Genomic DNA, 19,525 nt, shown 5'->3' with positions numbered 1-19,525 from the left:
GCTCCCGGCCGCCTGCCAGACCTCTCGTAAAACCGGCTAAATTTAGGTCTTGCGCCGGAGACGGTGGAAATTTTTTCCCTCTCCGTTCCCCCCCAGCTCAACGCCACGGAATGCGATGCCTATTATTAAAGAATAATCATGATAATTAATTAAAATACTCATTAAATCCTCCCCGCCGCGGGATGTACGTTGGGACTGGGAGCTGGAGGGTGGTGGAGGGGGGGGGAACCCGGCTCGCTCCGGCCCGAGCGGGTCCGTCGGATTCGTCAAGGTCGTTTTTAATGAGCTCGTTTGCAAACTCAGTCGGGCAGCGGAGGCCGAGGCGGGAGGACGGGTGAGGGGTGCTACAAAAACGGGGGTGCAGTCCCCTGAAACGTCCCCGGGATGGAGCGCCCTGTCCCCGGGGGGCTGCGGGGGGAGAAGGAAGAGGAGAAGGAGGAAGAGAGGGTGCTGGTGTCAGAGCACAACTGGAGACCCTGCCCCACCGCCCGGAGAAGGGTCCGAGGTGAGACCCCCACCCAAAAAGGGGGATTCTGGGGGCGGGGGTTTTTAGGGGGTCAGCACCCTGTGTCCCCCCTCGCAGGGTGCTTGGCGTGGGTGAGGCGGCAGCTGTTCCGCGTCGGGGAGGATTGGTACTTCCTCTTCATCCTGGGGGTGCTCATGGCCACCATCAGCTTCGCCATGGACATCATCATCACCAGGATGTATGCGGGTAAACAGGGGTGCCTTGGGGGGCTCCACCGGCGTTTGGGGGTTCACCGAGTATATGGGGGGGGGTCTTTCGGGGGGTGCATTCCCCTCCCGACACCTTTCCTCCAGCCCACATGTGGCTGTACCAAGAGATCGGGGACATCGGGGTGCTCAAGTTCCTCTCGTGGACCCTGTTCCCCATGGCACTGGCCGCCTTCTCCACCGGCTTCTCCCAGAGCATCACCCCGCACTCTGGAGGTGAGCCGGCTGCACCCCGACCTCACTGGCTCCCTAAAATGCCCCCTTGGTAACGGGGGACCCCTAACATTTGGATCCGTCGTCCCCCCCCCCCCCCCCCCAGGCTCCGGCATCCCGGAGCTGAAGACCATCCTGATGGGCGTGGTGCTGGAGGACTACCTGGCCATCCAGAACTTCGGAGCCAAGGTGGTGGGGCTGACCTGCACCCTGACGTGCGGCAGCACCATTTTCCTTGGCAAAGTGGTGAGGGATCCCCTTCTGAACCCCAAAATCCCCGGCGGTTTCAGCTGGTGCCAGGGTGGGGGGGCCGCTCAGCACTGTGTCCCCCCAGGGTCCCTATGTCCACCTCTCTGCCATGGCCGCAGCCTATCTGGGGAAGATGAGGACCACGGTCACGAGGGAATATGAGGTGAGGGTGCCACTGGAGGGATGAATGGAGGGATTTGATTTTACCCCCACAAAGTTGGGGTTGTGCCTAACCCCACCCCAACTTACAGAACAAGTTCAAGCAGCATGAGATGCTGGTGGCAGCTCAAGCCGTTGGGGTGGCCACAGTCTTCGGGGCGCCCATCAGCGGTAAGGACCCCCCTAATCCCACCCTGGGCACCCCTAAACCTCGCCCTGATCCCTCTTCCCGTTTTTCCAGGGGTGCTTTTCAGCATCGAGGTGATGTCCCCCCACTTTGCCGTGCGGGATTACTGGCGCGGTTTCTTCGCCGCCACCTGCGGCGCCTTCATGTTTCGGCTCCTGGCCGTGTTCAACAGCGAGCAAGGCAAGGCAGGGCAGGCAGGATGTGCCCCCTCTTCCCCTTTACCCTCCCCCAGGACCTTTTTGGGGTGCTCATCTCCAAACCCACACTCTCATTCCTGTCCCCCCTCCCAGAAACCATCGCCGCTGTTTTTAAGAGTGACCTCAAGATTGATTTTCCCTTTGACCTCCTGGAGACCTTCTTTTTTCTGATTTTGGGGTACGGAGGGTCTGGTTTTGGGGTGCTGTCTGTGCTCTGCCTGTGCCCTACCTGCCCTCTCCTCACAGGGCCATCTGTGGGATCGTGGCCTGTGCTTATCTCTTCTGCCAGCGCTGGATGATGGTGGCCGTCAAGAGGAACCGGCTGACGGCCAAGCTCTTGGCCACCGAGTCCGTACTGGGCGTCCGTCCATCTGTCTGTCTGCACCCTGCACCCGCTGTGTCTGTGTGTCCGTGCCGTGCAGGCTCTGCGTGTCCCTGTGTCCTTCCCATACACCCTGGGTGTCCCTGTGTCCCACTCATCCACCCTGGGTGTCCCTGTGTCCCACTCATCCACCCTGGGTGTCCCTGTGGCCCCCACCCCCCATCCTGTTCACCCACTCTGAGTGTCCGTATGTCCATCCTGTGCACCCTGGCCATCCATGCATCCACTCCATACACCCTCCACATCTACCCCATGTACCCTGAGTGTCCCTGTGTCCCCTCCCTGTATCCCAAGTGTCCCTATATGCCCCTCATCCACCCTGGGTGGCCATGTGTCCACCCTGTGCATTCATATGTCCCCCCCACCGACCCTGGGTGCCCCGATGTCCCCCATGCACCCTGCCCACTAACCCCATCCACCCAGGGTGTCCCTGGGTCCCCCCATCCTTCCGTCTGTCCGTCCCCATGTGCCCAGCCCCTGTGTCCCCCTGCAGCAAACCTGTGTACACGGTGCTGGTGGTGCTGCTCCTCGCCTCCATCACCTTCCCGCCTGGGCTGGGGCAGTTCATGGCCTCCAGGGTGAGTGGGGGCACGTGGGTCTCCTTGGGGACCCCAAAACCTCCCAGCAGGGGCTCAGGGTGTCCATTTGTCCATCTGTCCATCCGTCCAGCTCACCATGAAGGAACTTCTCATCTCCCTCTTTGACAACCGCACGTGGAGCGTGCTGGCTGCCAACACCTCGGGGGTGGCCAAGCCTGGGGGGCTCTGGCAGGAGTGGGACCATCCCTCTGCCACCATCTATGGCACCTTGACCTTCTTCCTGCTCATGAAGGTAACCATGGCTCCCCAATCTCTGGGTGTGCCTCCCAACATGGTGTCCCCATGGGGTGACCCCCGTTGTGCCCCCCCAGTTCTGGATGCTGATCCTGGCCACCACCCTGCCCCTGCCAGCCGGGTACTTCATGCCCATCTTCATCTATGGTGAGTTGGGGGCTGGGGGGACATGGGGGGGGGACAGCCAGGCTGAGGGGGGACACAGGAGGGATAGACAGGCCATGGGGGGACATGGCAGAGACAGCCAGCCCGTGGGAGGGGTGCAGGGGCTTCATTCAGCCCTTGGAGTGGGATACTGGGGATGTACCCAGCCCTGGAGGGGGTACATCCAGTCTGGGGCGTGCAGGAGAGTCATCCAGCTCCAGGACAGCTGTAGGACGGTGGTCACCTCTACCTCCACCATTTTGGGGGGGCCTCCTGGGGTCTCCCCACCTTCCTTCCTCACCCCATTTTAGGAGCAGCCATCGGGCGCCTGGTGGGGGAGGTGGTGGCCCTGCTCTTCCCACAGGGGCTCCATTCAGGACTCCCACGGCCCATTATTCCTGCTGGCTACGCCCTGGCTGGTGAGTCTGGGGGTGGAGGACACCCCCACGGGCAGGGGACACCCCCACGGGCAGGGGACACCCACCCCCATCCCCTGATGCCCCCTCCCCACCAGGCGCAGCCGCGTTCTCGGGCTCGGTGACCCACGCGGTGTCCACGGCCCTGCTGGTGTGCGAGGCCACCGGGTACCTGGGCCACGTCCTGCCCACCGTGCTGGCCGTGCTGGTGGCCAACGCCATCAGCCAGAAGAACCAACCGTCCTTCTACGACGCCAGCATCATCGTCAAGAAGCTGCCCTACCTGCCCCCCATCCGCAGCCGGCACATCGCGTAAGCCCCCGCCCCAAACCCCACGTTTTGGGGGCATTCTCTGGGAAACAATGGAAATTTGGGGGTTTTGTGTTCTCCAGCTCCTACCGAGTGGTGGTGGAGGAGTTCATGGAGCGCCAGGTGGTGGCCTTGGCCAAGGGGGATGGTTTCCAGGAGGTGCTGCTGGCCTTGGACGCCACTGCCGATGCAGAGTACCCTGTGGTGGAGAGCACAGGTGGGATGTGGGACCTGGGGGGGGTCACTGTCACCATGGGGGGTGGCCAGCAACTCCCTGGCTCTGTGGTGGCCCTTCTGTGTCTCCTCATGCTGTCCCCATGGTGTCCCCCCAGTGCCCACTTGATATTCCCACACCATCTCCATGCCTTGCCCACGCTGTCCCTGTGGGGTGTTCCTGCAGTGTCCCCATACTGCTCTTATGATGTCCTTTGATATTCCCAGGCTGTCCTGTTCCCACTGTTGTCCACATGTTGTGCCCTTAATATTGCCATGGTGCCACTTCAGTACTCCCATACTGTTCCCATGGTGTCCCCATGCCATTCCCATACCATCCCCATGGTGTCTCTGCACTGTGTCTATGCTGTCCCCATGCTGTTCCTTCAATATTCCCATTCTGTCTCCATGGTGTCCCTGTGGGATGTCCCCTTGATATTCCCATACTGTCCCCATACTATCACCCTGCTGTCCCCATAGGATGTCCCCTTGGTGTCCCTAGTACCTCCTCCTGTTATTCCCATACTGTCCCCTTGGTGTGCCCCTGGTGCTCCCACACTGTCCCCATACTGTCCCCTCTCTCCAGGGTCCCCCACTCTGGTGGGCACCATCAGCAGGTCCCAGCTGGTCACCTTCCTCCAGAGCCACAAGCACCCTCAGGCCCCCCAAGAGGAGAAGGTAAATGGGGTGGGGGCACCCTACCACACCCAAAAAGCTGCTTTTCCATCCCAAAATTAACATGTCACCTTCCTGAAGCTGGCCACCGTGGGGACACTCGGGGATGACTGCGCCATCGAGCCCATCATGCTCCAGTTCTCCCCGTGGACCTCCCTGCACCAGGTCTGGGGGTGTGAAACATGTCCTGGGAGCCCCCACAGGTCTGTGTCACACTGAGGGGACACGGTGAGGGTGGCTTTGTCCCCACGTGTCCCTGTTGTCCCTTTCCCAGGTCTATCACCTGTTCCAGCTGCTGAAGCTGCAGCGAGTCTTTGTCACCCGCTCTGGGGAGCTGGTGGGAGCCGTGAGCAGGGCAGAGGTGAAAAGGGGGAAAAAAGGGGGGAAAAGGGAGGAAAAAAGGAGGCAAAAAGGGAGGAAAAAAATGAGGGAAAGGGGGGAGAAAAGTGGGGGGGAGCTGGGGGGGAAAAATTGAGACAACGAGAGGAGAAGGGAGGAAAAGGAGAAGGGAAAGTGGGGGGAGAGCCCCCCATCCCACCCCCTCTGTCCCCTTCCAGCTGCAGAGAGCAATCGAGGACCTGGCCAACCCCAAGTGATGACGTTTTGGGACCACAGGGGACCCCTCCCCACGGACATCCCCATGAAAAGAGGGGGAGTCCTGACCCCCCGGCGGTGTGGGGGGGTCTGTGCTGGGGGCGTTGGTTCTCCGGCAGAGTGTGTTGTGCATTAAACCATCGACCCATCAGTGCTTCCTCCTCCTCCTCTTTCTCCAGCCCTGCCGGTTTCTTTTGGGGGGGGGGGTCACCCCCTCCCAAACCCAAAAACAACCGCTTAAACTGCCCAAATCACCCCAAAACTGCCCAGGACATGCACTGAAGTGCCCCAGTGTCTGCGACACCCCTTGTGCCCCCATTCTAAAATTATCAGCACATAATTATCCTCATTTTAATTACTGCAATTAATCAGGGGATAAGTGCTTAGTGACCCCGAAATCCGGGGGGAGCGGGGGGCCGAGTCCCCTCAGCTCTTCGGTGCCCCCCGTAGCGCAGCGGGTTGGGCGGCGCATCGGGCGCTAACGAAGCCGTAATTAAGCCTGGGGGGTTAATTAGGCGCGGCGGGGCAGGTTGGGCAGGGCGGGCATGCCCGGGCCCGGCGCAGGACGGGTGAAGCGGGGTCAGCGCCAGGGAGACACCCCAAAAGTGGGGCAGGAGCTGGGCTGGGCTCCGGGCTGGGCGCTGGGAGCGGGGCTGGGCTGCGGCACCCACGGGAGGAGCGAGGGGAGCAGGGGAGGGGTCCGCAGCCCCCCGATCGCCCGGGTGATCAACGAGCAGCACCCCTAGCCCTGCCCGTCACCCCAAAAGCGCCGCTGTCGCCGTGCCTCAGTTTCCCCGTGGCTTCCCCAGCCCGTGGGCTCCTTGCCCGGCCTCGCCCTGGCACACAGGGGAGCGGGGGCTGCCAGGGCCCGGCCCGGGGTGCCCCCCCGGCCCGGCCCGGCCCCTCCCGGGAGCCGCCGGACTTTGAGCCGTGATCGAGGGCGGCCCCCCGGACTCGTGACAGCCACCGGCCAAAATGCCCCCAAAACGGGGTGAAAATCCCCCAAACCCGCGGCTTTCGCAGCACGCTGTTGGTCTGCCCTCACCTCCCACCCGTCCCTTATTATGGTTTGGGGCAGAAAAAAATGCGAAACCCCTTTTTTCCGGCGTTTTCCTACCCAGTCATTTGCAGGCTCCGGGCAGCCGGCGCGGCCGGGCTTTGGCTTCGGGGGAGCGGCGGGGGGTGAAAAGGCCAAATTCCTCCGGGGTTTTGCTGGGGAAAGGGGCCCCGGATGGGAAACGCTCCTGGAGCCTTGTGAAACCCCTTAAAATCCCTGATAACCCCCTAAAAACTGTAAACCCTTTAGAAAACCCCTCTTTAACTAATTTAAACCCCCTTAAAAATCCTCTTTAACCCATTTAAATCCCCATTAAAACTCCTAAACCCTCTCACTTTTAAAATCCCCTTACCCCCCCAAAAAACCCTAAATAAACCCCCTAAAAAACATTTAGCCTCCTAAAAAATAACTTTAAACCCTTTTAAAGCCCCTAACACACTCTTACAGACCCTGATAACTCCTTAAAAAACCTTAAAATGCCTAAAAACCCCCAAAACTTTAAACCTCCTTAACTCCCCCTTAATACCCCCCAAAACCTTTAAAAATCCTTAAAACACCTAAAAAACCCTTTAAAACCCTCTTACAATCCTTTAAATGCCCTTAAAACCCCTAAAATCCAGGGGAAACCCCCTCTCTTTGCCCCCCAAATACCCTCAATCTCTGTGAACCAGTGGGAAAACAATATTCTAGAAAACCAAAAAGCACATATTTTTATTCAAAACCCCACAAAAATCCCCATAAACCCATGAAAAAAAGGGGGAAAAAAACATCTGAGCTGGGTTTTTTTATTTCCCCCTTTTTTTCTCTCCCAAACTTGACATGACCTTTAATCTCTCGCAATAAATATACAAAAATAGAATAAATTAGGTTAAAAAATACAAGGCAACACTGGCAGATCAGCATTAAAGGGCAAAAAAAACCACCCAAAAACCTGGTGGGAGAGGAATAAATAGGGAGAAAAAAAGCAAAAATAAATCAGTTTTGGGACTGAGCCCTTTTTTTCTTGAAATGTGGGGGAAAAATAAGAAGAAAAATCCCTCCCCCAGTTCCAAACAAGTTTGAAATTCCATTTTTTTAGGGGGGAGGGAAGGGACAGCACCCGTTTCATCCCCAGGCGCGGGGACAATATCAACAACACTATAAAAAAACCCTTAATAATTACAGAAATAATAAATAAACCCCTCGGGGAGGAGGGGGGGTTGACGTGGAGTTCGGGGGGTTTGGGGTCAGCCCGGGGCCCCCCCAGCCCCCGCCTGCTCCTGCAGCCCCAGCAGGCTGTAGGCGATGCGCTTCTGGTGGCCCGGCAGCCGCACCCCGATCCGCTTGATGTCCCTGGGAAAGGGGAACACGGGAACACGGGGTCAGGAGTGGGGCTGGGAGGGGCTGGAGCCAGCCACGGCCACAGCCCGGCATTGGGGGGAGCCAGGAGCAGCGTCCTGGGGTGGGGATGGGTGGGGGGTGGAGACAGCTCATTCCAAGGGATGGATACATGGATGGATGGATGGATGGATGGATGGATGGATGGATGGATGGATGGATGGATGGATGGATGGATGGATGGATGGATGGATGGATGGATGGATGGATGGATGGATGGATGGATGGATGGATGGATGGATGGATGGATGGATGGATGGATGGATGGATGGATGGATGGATGGATGGATGGATGGATGGATGGATGGACGGACATGGCTCATCCCAAGGGATGGATGGATGGATGGACATGGCTCATCCCAAGGGATGGATGCATGGATGGACATAGCTAACCCCAAGGGATGGATGGACATGGCTCATCCTGAGGGATGGACAGACTGACATGGCTCATCCCAAGGAACGGATGGACATGGCTCATCTCAAGGGACAGATGGACGGATACAGCTCATCCCGGCCTCTCCAGCCAAGGAACATCTAATTTTATCCCTCGGGCCACCAAGGCCACAGAAGTGGTTTCCGTTCCCAGCACATCGCTGTCCCTCGGGAGTTGGAGGGGAGGGTATGGGGACAGTGCGGGGACACATCCTAGGGACAGCAGGGGAGTGGTGAGGGGACAGTCTGGAGTGTCAGGGGACAGGGACTCACTCGCTGGTCATCTGCAGGACCTTCTCGATGGTGCTGTAGCCCGAGGCCATGAAGGTCTCGGTGTACTGGGGCATGCGGATGGACTCCAGCCACTCCGGGACCGAGCGGAACGGGACGCCCTCGGAGCCGCTGGTGCTGGGCAGCCGGATGGACACCCTGCGGAAAAATGAGGCAAAAATAGGAAGATGCAAAAAAAGTGGTGCAGAAATGCAAGGCTGGAAAAGCAATGTGAAAACAGAAGGTCGTGAAAATGGTGAAGAAAGGAAACGATGTAATAAATTATGCAGGACTGGAGGGGTGTAAAAAAATAATACAAAAATGGGAAGGTGAAAAAACAATGTGAAAATGGGAAGGTGCAAAAAATGATGAAGAAAGGCGAGGACACAAAAATATTGTAGAAATTAAACAATGCAAAAAAACAGTGCAGGAATGGAAAGGTGCAAAAATGGTGCAGGAATGAAAGGGTGGCAAATAGAGACTGAAAGTGGAAGGATGGAAAAATAACACGAGTTGAAAAGATGCAAAAAATAATGTGATAACAGAAAGATGAGAAACTGCAGAAATGGAAAGGGGAAAAAATAACGCAGAAAACTGGAAGGATGCAAAAATAGCACAGAAATGAAATGGTGCAAAAAATGATGTGAAAGTGGAAGGTTAAAACAATGATGCAGAAATGGAAGGATGCAAAAAATTATCTGAAAATGGAAGGATGGAAAAACAATGCAGAAATGGGAAGATGCCAAAAAATAATCTGAAAATGGAAGGATGAAAAAACAATGCAGAAATGGGAAGATGCCAAAAAAGAAATGCAAAAATGAGATGAAATTGTGACACAGAAAATGAAATGCTGCAAAAAGTGGAAATGTGAGAATACCATAAAATGATGCAGAAATGGAGATGCCAGAAGCAATGAGGGAATGCAGAGATGCAAAACCCAACCCAAAACAGCACCACAAGAGTGCAAAAAATGATGCACAAAATGCGAAGATGAAAACAAAATTATGCAAAGAATGATAGAAGACACAAAGATGTGCAAGAATCAGAGAATCTCAGACTGGTTTGGTTGGGAGGGACCTTAAAGCCCACCTGATTCCACCCCTGCTATGGGCAGGGACACCTTCCACTATCTCAGGAGTCTCCAAGCCCTGTCCAGCCTGGCCGTGGGCACTGCCAGGGATCCAGGGGCAGCCACAGCTGCTCTGGGCAACTGCTCCCCTCCCTCTTCTTGCCCCCAACCCCATCCTCGGCTCCCTGCACTCACCGAGGGTCGAAATCTGCCAGTGCCTTGAGGGACTCGGGGGCGCGGATGAGCTTGTCGAGGATGCTGACGATGTCGGTGAATTTGGGGCGCCGGCAGCGCTCCTGCTGCCAGCACTGCATCATCAGCTGGTAGATGGCCGAGGGACAGTCCAGCGGCGCCGGGAGGCGGAAGCCCTCGTTGATGGCCTTCATCACCTATGAGGAGGAGGAGGAGAAGGGTCAGGGATGGTCCCCCAAAAAAAGGTGTTCATTCACAGAATCCCAGAATGGTTTGGGTTGGGAGGACTTTTATGCTCATCTCATTGCAGCCCCTGCTCTGAGCAGGGACACCTTCCACTGTCGCAGGTTGATCCCAGCCTTGTCCCACCTGGCCTTGAATGTCTCCCAAAACACAGGTGGTGGTGGAGGGTGGGCACTCACCTCGTGGTTGGAGAGCTCCCAGTAGGGCCGCTCGCCGTAGGACATCACTTCCCACATGACGATGCCGTAGCTCCAGACGTCGCTGGCAGAGGTGAACTTGCGGTAGGAGATGGCTTCGGGTGCTGTCCAACGGATCGGGATCTTCCCGCCCTACAGCGACATTGGGGTCAACCCTGCACCTCCAGAAAACCACCTCACCTTGTTCAACCACCCCAGCACAACCAACCACCCCCCTACCTTGGCCAGCCACCCTTCCATGGCCAGCCAGCCACCCCTCCCTGGCCACCGCCCTGCCGCAGTGACACTCACGCTGGTGGTGTAGGTGGCTTCAGGGTCGTCTTCCAGCACCCTCGAGAGCCCAAAATCGGACACTTTGCACACCAGGTTGCTGTTCACCAGGATGTTCCTGGCAGCCAGGTCCCGATGGACGTAATTCATGTTGGCCAAGTACTTCATGCCAGCGGCGATCCCCCTCAACATCCCCACCAGCTGGATGACGCCAAATTCGCCCTCTTTTTCCTGGGAAAAGGGGAGAATCCAGCCTGGAATCCACCTGTTGTCCCACCTCTTGGGGTGGGTGTTGGAGGTTCCACCACCCTGTGGTCATTGCCACCACATGTCACCTACCCTCAGGAATTTATCCAGCGCCCCATTTTCCATGTACTCTGTGATGATCATGAAGGGCTTGTCTGTACAAAAGAAAAACCCCAAAATAGGTAAAAACACAAAAAAAATCCCTCCAAGCCCCCCAAAAAAGGCACCCCCCTAAAATCTCTAAACCTCCCACAAGCCCTCCCAAAATCCTTAAACCCTCAAATGCCCAATGTCCTTCAAAAAAACCCAACCCCCCAAAACAACCCCAACCGCTCAAAAATTACAAAAAACCCCAACCACCCCCAAAAATCCAAACCCTACCAATTCTCCCCAAAAAACCCCATATCCCCAACTCCCCAAAATATTCCCAAAACAACAATGAAGTTTCAACTCCCTTACAGACCCAAATAAACCCCAACAGCCAAAACCCCAAAATAACTCCTCCAACTCCTCCAAAAATCCCTTAAGCTCCCCATAAAACCTCCCAAATAAACCTGAATTCCCCAGAAAAATCCCCAGCCTCATCCCCCAGAAAGACCCAAGTCTCCTGAATTCCCCTTGGTGCCGTTGCTCAAAAAACCCTGGTTTTATATAGCTTTTTTTGGGGTGTTTTGCTAGGAAATTGGGTTGGTTTTTTGGGGGGGACAGGACACAGAGGACACTCACACTTGGAGACGACGCCCTCAAGGCGGATGATGTTGTGGTGACAGAACTGTCCCATGATGGTGGCCTCGCTCAGGAAGTCCACGCGCTGCTTCTCCGTGTACCCCACCTTCAACGTCTTGATGGCCACTGGCACCTCCTTCCGACCACGCTTCAGGGTGCCCTTGTACACCTCCCCAAATTCACCTGCTCCAAAAAACGTGGGCACCCTTAGCCCTCCTGTCCCACCCCCATTTTGGGGTGTCGCTGGGGGGAAAAAGCCACGCACCTGCGCCGATGACCTTCTGGCGGGTGATGAAGGATGGAGGGATCTCAGTGGTGAACTTGAGCATGGCTTGGTTGGGGTCTTCATAAGTGTGGGGGTCAACGTAGGTCTTGAGGGGCTTCAGCTGGTCTGGGGGTGTCAAGGAGGGGGTCAGCACCCCTGTCACCCCCTGCCCATCCCCGTTGTCCCCACTGTCCCATGGCTCACCTGACTTGGAGAAGTAGACATCCTCAGCAGATTGGCGTGGCCGTGACCTCCTCCTCCTGTGGAAAAGCAGCATTTTGTGTCAAAAGATCATCCCTCGCCCATATTCGGTGGTGGGACAATGATATTTTGGGGTTTTTGGGGTGTTTTGGGGGGGGGGGGGGGTTTGTCCCCTTACCGCCGGAGGATGTAGAGGAGAATGGTCAAGAGGACAACAACGAAGATGACGCCGGCAATGCTGCCAGCGATGACGGTGGTCGATGCCATGGCCTCGGAACCTGTGGGGACCGTCCAGGTGAGCCCTGCATGCCCTGAGCCCCCACCCCCTCCTGACACCCCCTGGAGCCCCCACCTCCCACTCCTGACCTCCCCAAGCCCCTCCTCACCCTCGGGCAGGGTCTCGAACTCATGCTGGGGGCTGAAGGCCCCGTGGCCGTCGGCGGTGAGAGCCTGGACCCGAACCACGTAGGCGGTGCCTGGGGACAGTTTGGGCAGGGTGACAGAGGTGCCCTCGCAGCGCAGCACTGAGTAGCTGTTCTCATCCACCTGGGGACACAGCAGGGTGACATTAGGGTGACACGCAGGGAGGGGTGGCACGGGTGGGGCAAAGATGAGGTGATGTGGGGGACATGACATGGATGGGGCAGGGTTGGTGGTGACGTGGATAGAGGGATGAACATGGGAGGGACACAGATGGAGGCAAGGATGGAGGTGATGTGGATGGGGAGGTGACATGGATGGGGCAGGGATGGAGGTGACAGGGATGGGACAAGGATGGAAGTGACGTGGATGGGGGGCTGATGTGGATCAGGACACGGATGGAGGGATGACGTGGATGGAGATTGCATCAACAGATGTGACACAGCTGGGGGCAAGGATGGAGGTGACACAGATGGAGGTGACATGGATGGAGGGGTGGGTTTGGGGGTGTCAGGCTGTGTCACCTTCTTGCTGTAGGTGACCTCGTACTTCCAGACCCGACTCTGCTGCCGCAGTGGCACCGTCCAGGACAAGACCAGGCTGGTGGCCGTCCGTCCATCCAGGCTCACCGATGTCACCCGGGGGGGCTCTGCAGTGGGGACACAAAGGGACGTCACTGAGGTGTTCCTATAGGGGACAGGGGCACCACAGATGCGTCCCCACCATGAAGGGAAGGTGTGGGAGCTGCTGGTGTCCCCTCACCCGTCTGGTTGACGCTGATGGTGGCGCTGGCCACGCTGCGCTGGTGGCTGGAGGGGGACACCCCGTTGCGGGCCTCCACGGTGAAGGTGTAGTTGACATGTGGCTCCAGGTCGGTGACAGTGACCTCTGTCCCCGTGAGGCCCTGGGGAGGCTGTGAGAACCGGACCCCCCCGTCGCAGGGCCGGCACTCGCCGCTCTCGGGCCAGCACTGCTCGCAGGTGACGCTGTAGGTGACGTCCTCGCGGCCACCGGGGTCGGCGGGGGGGGCCCAGCGCAGCTGCACCGCAGCCCCCAACCCCAGGGCTGTGACAGCCTGGGGGGGCGAGGGGGGACCTGCAAGGGACACAGGGAGGGGTCAGGGGACAGGGCGGTGCCGTGTCACCTCAGTGAGGTGCCACCGCGGTGTTCCCCTCCGGAGGTGACTTACGGGTGCAGGGATGCTCCGGGGGGTCCTCAGGGGCCCGGAAAAATCCATCCTCGCACGGGCAGGCGGCAGCGGCGGCCGGGGCGGGCAGGGTGTGGGCGGGACAGGGCTGGCAGCTCTCTGAGGACACTGTGGCCTTGAAGGTGCCAGGGGGACAAGCTGAGGGGACACAAGGAGACACGGGTGAGATCCCAAATCCTGCTCCCCATTCACGGGATCAGCACCTGGCAGATGGGGGGAAGGACCCCCCCAAGCACCCAGAGAGGAGTTCAGGGGGCTTTGTCTCATTTTACAGTTTTTTTATTACTGGGGAGCCCTCCCAAAATGACCCCCCTCCAGGCTGAGCCCTGCTGCACTCACTGTGTGAGTGATGCTGCAGGGGAATGAACCAGGATGGAGAATTTTGGGATAATACTTCATTTATCCATAACAAAGCAGGGGTTTTAGGGTGTTTCACCTCATTTTGCAGCTTCTTATTATTGGGGAGCTCCCCCAAAACCACCCCCCTCCTGGCTCAGCCCATGATGCAGGAGAATTGTCCAGGATGGGGAATTTTGGGTCCAACATCTCATTTCTCCAGCTCAAATGGGGAATTTTAGGGTAATCTTATTTTGCAGCTGCTACTTTATTGGGATCACTCCAGCCCACCCTTCACCTGTCTGAGCTCTCACTACACTGGGGATGCTGGATGAGGCTCCAGGGGTGGGAATTTTGGAGCCTCATTTCTCCAACTCCAAATCGGGAATTTTTCAGGCATTTCACCTCATTTTTGCAGTCACGGCCCCACCCTTCTCCCAGCTAAGCCCTTCCACAATCCACTCAAGGCTGAGGATCCAGGACTGGGAATTTTTGCGGCCAAACCCCCACTCCTCTTCCCTCCCACCCCGCCCCAGGCACGCACCAAGCTGGCCCGTCCTCAGACACCCCCTCAGTTTAGCCCAGTCCATACCTTGGCAGGTGTCTCCCAGGCTCTGGAAGCCGGCCCGGCACAGGCACTCCCCGATGGGCACGAGCCACTCGCCGTCGGCGTTGCAGTGCAGGGCCGGCGCCTGCTCGGCCACCGCCTCGGCCACGCACGAGCCCCGCACCTCGGCCAAGGTCTGCGAGTCGGCGCCGGCCACGGTCTCCGGGAAGCGCGCCATGCCCCGCACCACGGCCGGGCACCGCTTGTAGTAGACGCGCACGGAGAGCAGCGCCACGCAGGCGCCCAGGTCCTGGAAGGCCAGGTAGAAACCTTTCCTGCGGAGCGGCCCCACCGACCGCACCTCCACGTTCAGCTTCACATTGCGGGCGGCAAAATCCTCCTGCACGGTGATCTCGTCCGGAGCGATGGTGTCGATCTTCCTGAACTGCCGCTTCTGGAAGTTGGTGCCGTAATCCACGTCGGACTCGGCGTAGTAGAGGTTGAAGGTCTCCTTGCAGGAGCCGCCGCCGGCCGTGGGGAAGCTGTTGCAGTCGCGCACGGTGAACTGCAGCTCGATGAAGATGCGCTGGGCCACGCCGCGGTAGATCCAGTTGGTGCGGAGCCAGTTCTCCTGCTCGCCCTCCAGGACGTTGCACACGGAGTAGATGTAGATCAGGGAGTCATTGAGCACGTTCTGCAGCTGGTCCCACTGTCCCCGGAGACAGAAATGGGGCTATGGAGGGGAACTGAGGCACTGTCCCCAGGGATGGGTTTGTCCCCATCTCGTTCCCCCTGTCCCTATCCCCATGGAGGTCCCCAGACACATCCCAGAGGTCTCCAACCCCATGGGGGTCCCCACATTCATCCCCATGGGTGTCCCTGGTCCCATGGAGAGCCCCAGCCCAATGCCAGTGGAGGTCTCCAACCCCATGGGTTTCCCTGTCCCCATGCCCATGGAGATCCTCATGACCGTGGAATGTTCCTGTGGAAGTTCCTCCCTACAGATGCTCCTGTCCCCATTCCCGTGGATGCCCGCAGGCCCATCCCCATGGATATCTCTATTACCATGGAGGTCCCCATTCACCCACCCCCATGGATGCCCTCGTCGCCATTCCTGTGAAGGTCCCCAAAGATGTCCTTGTCCCATCCCCATGGGGCTCCCCCATGGCTGTCCCCATTCCCCATCCTGGTGCCCCCATCCAAGATGCCAGATCCATGGGTGCTCACCCCTTTTCCGTAGGGATGGGTGAGCCAGCCCAGCTCCCCGTGTGCCTTGGCGAAGTCCAGCAGCACCACTGTGGGAGAGGAGAGAGGACAGGGACATCAACAGATGCCACCAGGACCCACAGACTGCTCCAGGACCTGCAGATGCCACCAATACCCCACTCTGGCCCTTGGATGTCTGTCCCCCAGGACCCACGGACGCTCCCCAGGACCCACAGATGTCCCCATGGAAGTCCCCGGGATGTGCAAACACTCCTGGGATCCACAGATGTCCCCAAAATTCATGGATGTTCTGGGCACCCACAGATATCCCTGGGACCTATGGATGCCATCAGGACCTACAGATATCCCACCAGGCTCCCTGGATGTCCTGGGCACTCACAGATATCCCTGGAACCCACAGATGCCAGGAGGTTCCATGGGTGTCCTCAAGACCCCTGGATATCCGCAAGACCCACAGATTCACTCCAAGAGCCACGGATGTCCCCAGGACCTCCAAACCGTCCCAGGCCCCAGAGGTGTCCCCTGGACCCACGGATCCCCCCGTTCCCGGCAGATTCCGCTGGACGAAGCCCCCCGGGGCCGCCCCCAGAGGCGGGGAAGCCGCGGGGCCCGGCGGGACCTGCCCTGGCATGCCGAGGGCGGCGGCCGGATCCAGCGCCGGGAGAGGAAGAGGAGGAAGAGGAGGCCGGGGAGGGAGCGGGGCCCCCCGGTGAATCACCCCCCAGGAATGTGCCCGGACGCCCGGGTTCAGCGGCGAGATGGGTCCGGCGGGACGGGGCAATTTCGGGACGGATGTGCCCCCCCAGCTCCCCCGGCTGAGCACGGACGGGCTCGCGGCGCCCCGGGAGGGTCAGGTCTGGGGGGGACCCCAAAACCTGCCTGGGGGGACCCCAGAACCTGCCTGGGGGGACGCGGGTGGCTGCAGCGTCCCCCCCGCGCCGTGCCCGGGGTCAGGAAGGATGCCGGGGCGGATATCCCGGTTTTCCTGAGGCTGGAAATCCCCCCCGCGAGCCTCCGGAGAGCGGAAAGCTGCCGGAGCCAGAGCCGGAGCGGGCGGGGGTTCCCCGCCGGTGCCCCCGGGGGTGGCTCTGGGGACAGTCCCGGGGCCGGGGCTGCTCCAGGGGCGCAGCAGCCGCGGGAGCTCCCGGGACAGCGCCGGGGCCGCAGCCCCGTCCCGGGAGTCACCTGTACCCACCGCCACCATCATCATCATCAAATTCTCCGTCGCCTTCGTCACCCGGCCACGGCCGCCCCCACCTCCAGTGCCACCGTGATGTGGCCACCAACCCTATCGCCACCCCCGCGCCCCGGAGCGGCACCCCCGTCCCATTCCCAATCCCGTTCCGGCTGCATCCTTGTCCCTGTCCGCGGCCCTGCCCTAACCCTGTCCTGATCCCAATTTTTGTCTGAATCCGAGTCCCGTCCCATTCCCGAAGTGAACCCCAATCCCATCCCCTCCGCTCCCATTCCTGTCCCCATCCCAATCCCATCTGCGTCTCAATCTTAACGAGAATCCCAATCCCAAAATGAATCCCATCCCCTCCCCATCCTCATCCCCTCGTCAATCTCCATCTGAACCCCAATCATAATCCCAAAACTGATCCCATCCCAGCCCCAATCCCGCTCCGTTCCCTCCTCTTTAACTGCCTCCCCACCTCAGCTCACCCCAAATCCCAGTGAATCTCACTGAGGGGAGCCAATCCCCCCGAAATCCCCAAATCCCACCATTCTCCCAGCACTTTCCCTTTCCCCCCATGCACTTTTAAAACCTCAAATCCCAACATTCCCTCCTGGGAAACAGCACTTTGGGAACACACCCAAATCCCACAACTGCCACAGGGTCACCCCCTCTGCTGTCCCCCCAGCATTTCCAAAAATCCTCATTTTAGGGTTTTTTACCCCATTTTCAGTTTTTAGGGAGTATTTTCTATCCCAGCCTCTGATTTATTTGCATTTGGGGCCAGATTCTTCCACCTTGCCCTCAAAAAGTGATGGATTAAAGCAGTCAAACAGAGTTTACAGAAATTCAATCCTAAAAATTTCCAGGTATACATGAAAAAGTGAATTTCCCCCTTTTCTTTTGCGCAACCCTGCTAAACTAAGCCCCAAAATCACCGGGGGAAGGGTTGTGAGGTGGAGGCCGAGACGCTGCTTGTTTTTTCCCAGCAATTTTTTGGGATTTTCCTGACATTGTTTTCCAGCTCTCCGGCCGGATCCTACCCGACCCTGCACCACCCATGGGAAACGCTCCATTTTAAGGTGATTTTCCCCTTTTTTGGGGGTTTATTTTTTAATCTCCCCCACCTTCACCTCTGTGCCAGCCTCTTTTGGGGGCTCCCAGCAGGACCTGGCCCCGGCGCGTCGGTTGGACGCTCGGCATGGGAAAAGTTGCCCCAAACTCTTGGGTTTCACCTCATTTTAGCTTTTTTCCTCCCCATTTAAATTTCTCTCTCCTCTATTCTAGTTGTCCCCTCATTTTAGCTTTCTCCCCCCTGTATTTTTATCCCCCATACACCTTTTTAACGTCCCCCCCCAATTATTTAACTTTTGCCCCTTAATTTAACTTTTCCCCTTTTAATTTAAACTTCTCCGCCCTCATTTCAACTTTTCCCCTAATTTTAACCCCCCCCCCCCCCAAACGCGCTCCGACACCTGCGGATTCCCCACCGCACCCCAAACTGTGCGGGGGGGAAGGGGGAACCCACACCACCCTTTACCCTCAGAGCGCTCCCCGACTCCTCAGCTCCCCCCAAACCACCCGAATTTACCCCAAAACCACCCCACCCTTGGGGGTGCCCGCAATAAAGGAGTTTCGGGGTGCTCCCCCCCCATAAAAAAAAAGTTGGGGACTCACCTTCCTCGGCGGCCAGGGGGCTGAGGGCGGTGAGGAGGAGGAGGGTGAGGGCCGGGAGGGTGCCCGCCATGGCGGGGCGGTTTTGGGGGGTCCCGGGCGCGCCCCACGAGCGGCGGCCCCGCGGGGAGTGCGGGGGGTGTGGGGTGCGGGGCCGCGCGCCCGCTCCTGTTCATTCATGCCCCGCTGACGTCACCGGCCACGCCCGCTCTTAAAGGCGCAGGGGCCGCTCCCAGTATGAACCAGTATGGTACTGGGACGGCGCGCGCCCCAGGGCGGGACGCGGCCGGCTGGAGGGGAGGGGGCTGTGCGAGCCCCACCATGGTGGGGCACGGCCCTGGGGGGGGGTTCGGGGTTCCCGCAGCCCCCCAGGGATCCCCCGGGCCCGGCCCCAGAGGGGTGAACGCGCCCCCCCTCCTGCCCCCTCCCCTTTCATTCATGAATCGGCGTGGGAAGGGCGGGGGGGCGGCAGCCAATGGCTGCAGGGGGCGGGACCACGCGGTTACTACCGACCACGCCCCCCGCCCACCAGTTCGATACTGGGGGTTTGGGGGGGACCGGTTTGGGGGGGCTGCCCGGGCCCCTCGGGGCCCAGCGCCCCAAATCTTCAGCACCACCGCCTTCATGGACCCGCAGCACCCAAATCCCACAGCACCCCCAATCCATCACCCACACCACCCCAAATCCCATCACCCACGGCACCCCAAATCCCGTCACCCACACCACCCCAAATCCCACAGCACCCCAAAGCCTGGATCGTCCGTTGCACCCCAAATCCCATAGTGCCCTAATCCCATCAATTCCAGCACCTCAAATCCCGCAGCAACCGTGTCCCCCTGATCCCGAAGCATCCCAAATCCTGCATCTTCCATAGCACCCCAAATCCCACAGCACCCCCAACCTCTGCAGCACCCCCAGCACCCCAATCCCTTCACCTTTAGCACTACAAATCCCCCAGTACCCCAAAGCACTCCAAATCCTGCACCCTTGTTCCCATAATCCCCCTGCAGCCACATCCCCCAACACCCCACAGAACCCAAAGCCCCAGGATCCACAACACCCCAAATCTGCCAATAGGCCCAGCACCCC

At 58.8% G+C, this 19,525-nt stretch overlaps 2 protein-coding genes across 6 annotated transcripts; one reads left to right on the top strand and one right to left on the bottom strand.

Moving 5' to 3' along the window:
* The first annotated feature begins 90 nt into the window (after positions 1-90).
* LOC121343899 (chloride channel protein ClC-Kb-like) lies at positions 91-5,456 on the top strand. 5 transcript variants are annotated; one of them, XM_041419470.1, is made up of 19 exons: positions 91-505; positions 584-712; positions 820-948; positions 1,052-1,191; positions 1,280-1,357; positions 1,446-1,524; positions 1,595-1,720; positions 1,831-1,915; positions 1,984-2,085; positions 2,613-2,697; positions 2,789-2,950; positions 3,030-3,099; positions 3,408-3,515; positions 3,611-3,824; positions 3,905-4,038; positions 4,621-4,712; positions 4,791-4,874; positions 4,984-5,070; positions 5,267-5,456. In XM_041419470.1, exons 1-19 carry the CDS (start codon positions 385-387, stop codon positions 5,303-5,305), a joined length of 2,064 nt encoding a protein of 687 aa, XP_041275404.1. In that variant the 5' UTR covers positions 91-384; the 3' UTR covers positions 5,306-5,456. The 5 variants fall into 5 exon arrangements, with proteins under 5 accessions (XP_041275404.1, XP_041275403.1, XP_041275401.1 ...); XM_041419469.1 differs by having other exon boundaries at positions 2,789-3,099; positions 3,611-4,038; XM_041419467.1 differs by having other exon boundaries at positions 1,446-1,915.
* A 1,626-nt stretch (positions 5,457-7,082) lies between these two features.
* On the bottom strand, positions 7,083-18,616 carry EPHA2 (EPH receptor A2). Its single transcript, XM_041419456.1, is given in 18 exon segments — positions 7,083-7,692; positions 8,443-8,598; positions 9,704-9,897; positions 10,123-10,272; positions 10,432-10,641; positions 10,750-10,811; positions 11,383-11,565; positions 11,648-11,773; positions 11,852-11,907; positions 12,027-12,126; positions 12,235-12,394; positions 12,793-12,917; positions 13,031-13,363; positions 13,458-13,613; positions 14,404-15,067; positions 15,586-15,653; positions 18,440-18,593; positions 18,596-18,616. Coding segments are annotated over 18 exon segments (3,024 nt in total). The 3' UTR covers positions 7,083-7,586.
* Positions 18,617-19,525: the final 909 nt, after the last annotated feature.

The sequence above is a fragment of the Onychostruthus taczanowskii genome, unplaced genomic scaffold (assembly GCF_017590055.1).
Source record: "Onychostruthus taczanowskii isolate IOZ18803 unplaced genomic scaffold, ASM1759005v1 scaffold61, whole genome shotgun sequence".
NCBI classification, from domain to species: Eukaryota; Metazoa; Chordata; class Aves; order Passeriformes; family Passeridae; genus Onychostruthus; species Onychostruthus taczanowskii.
This window is presented reverse-complemented; position numbering and strand designations above follow the sequence as displayed.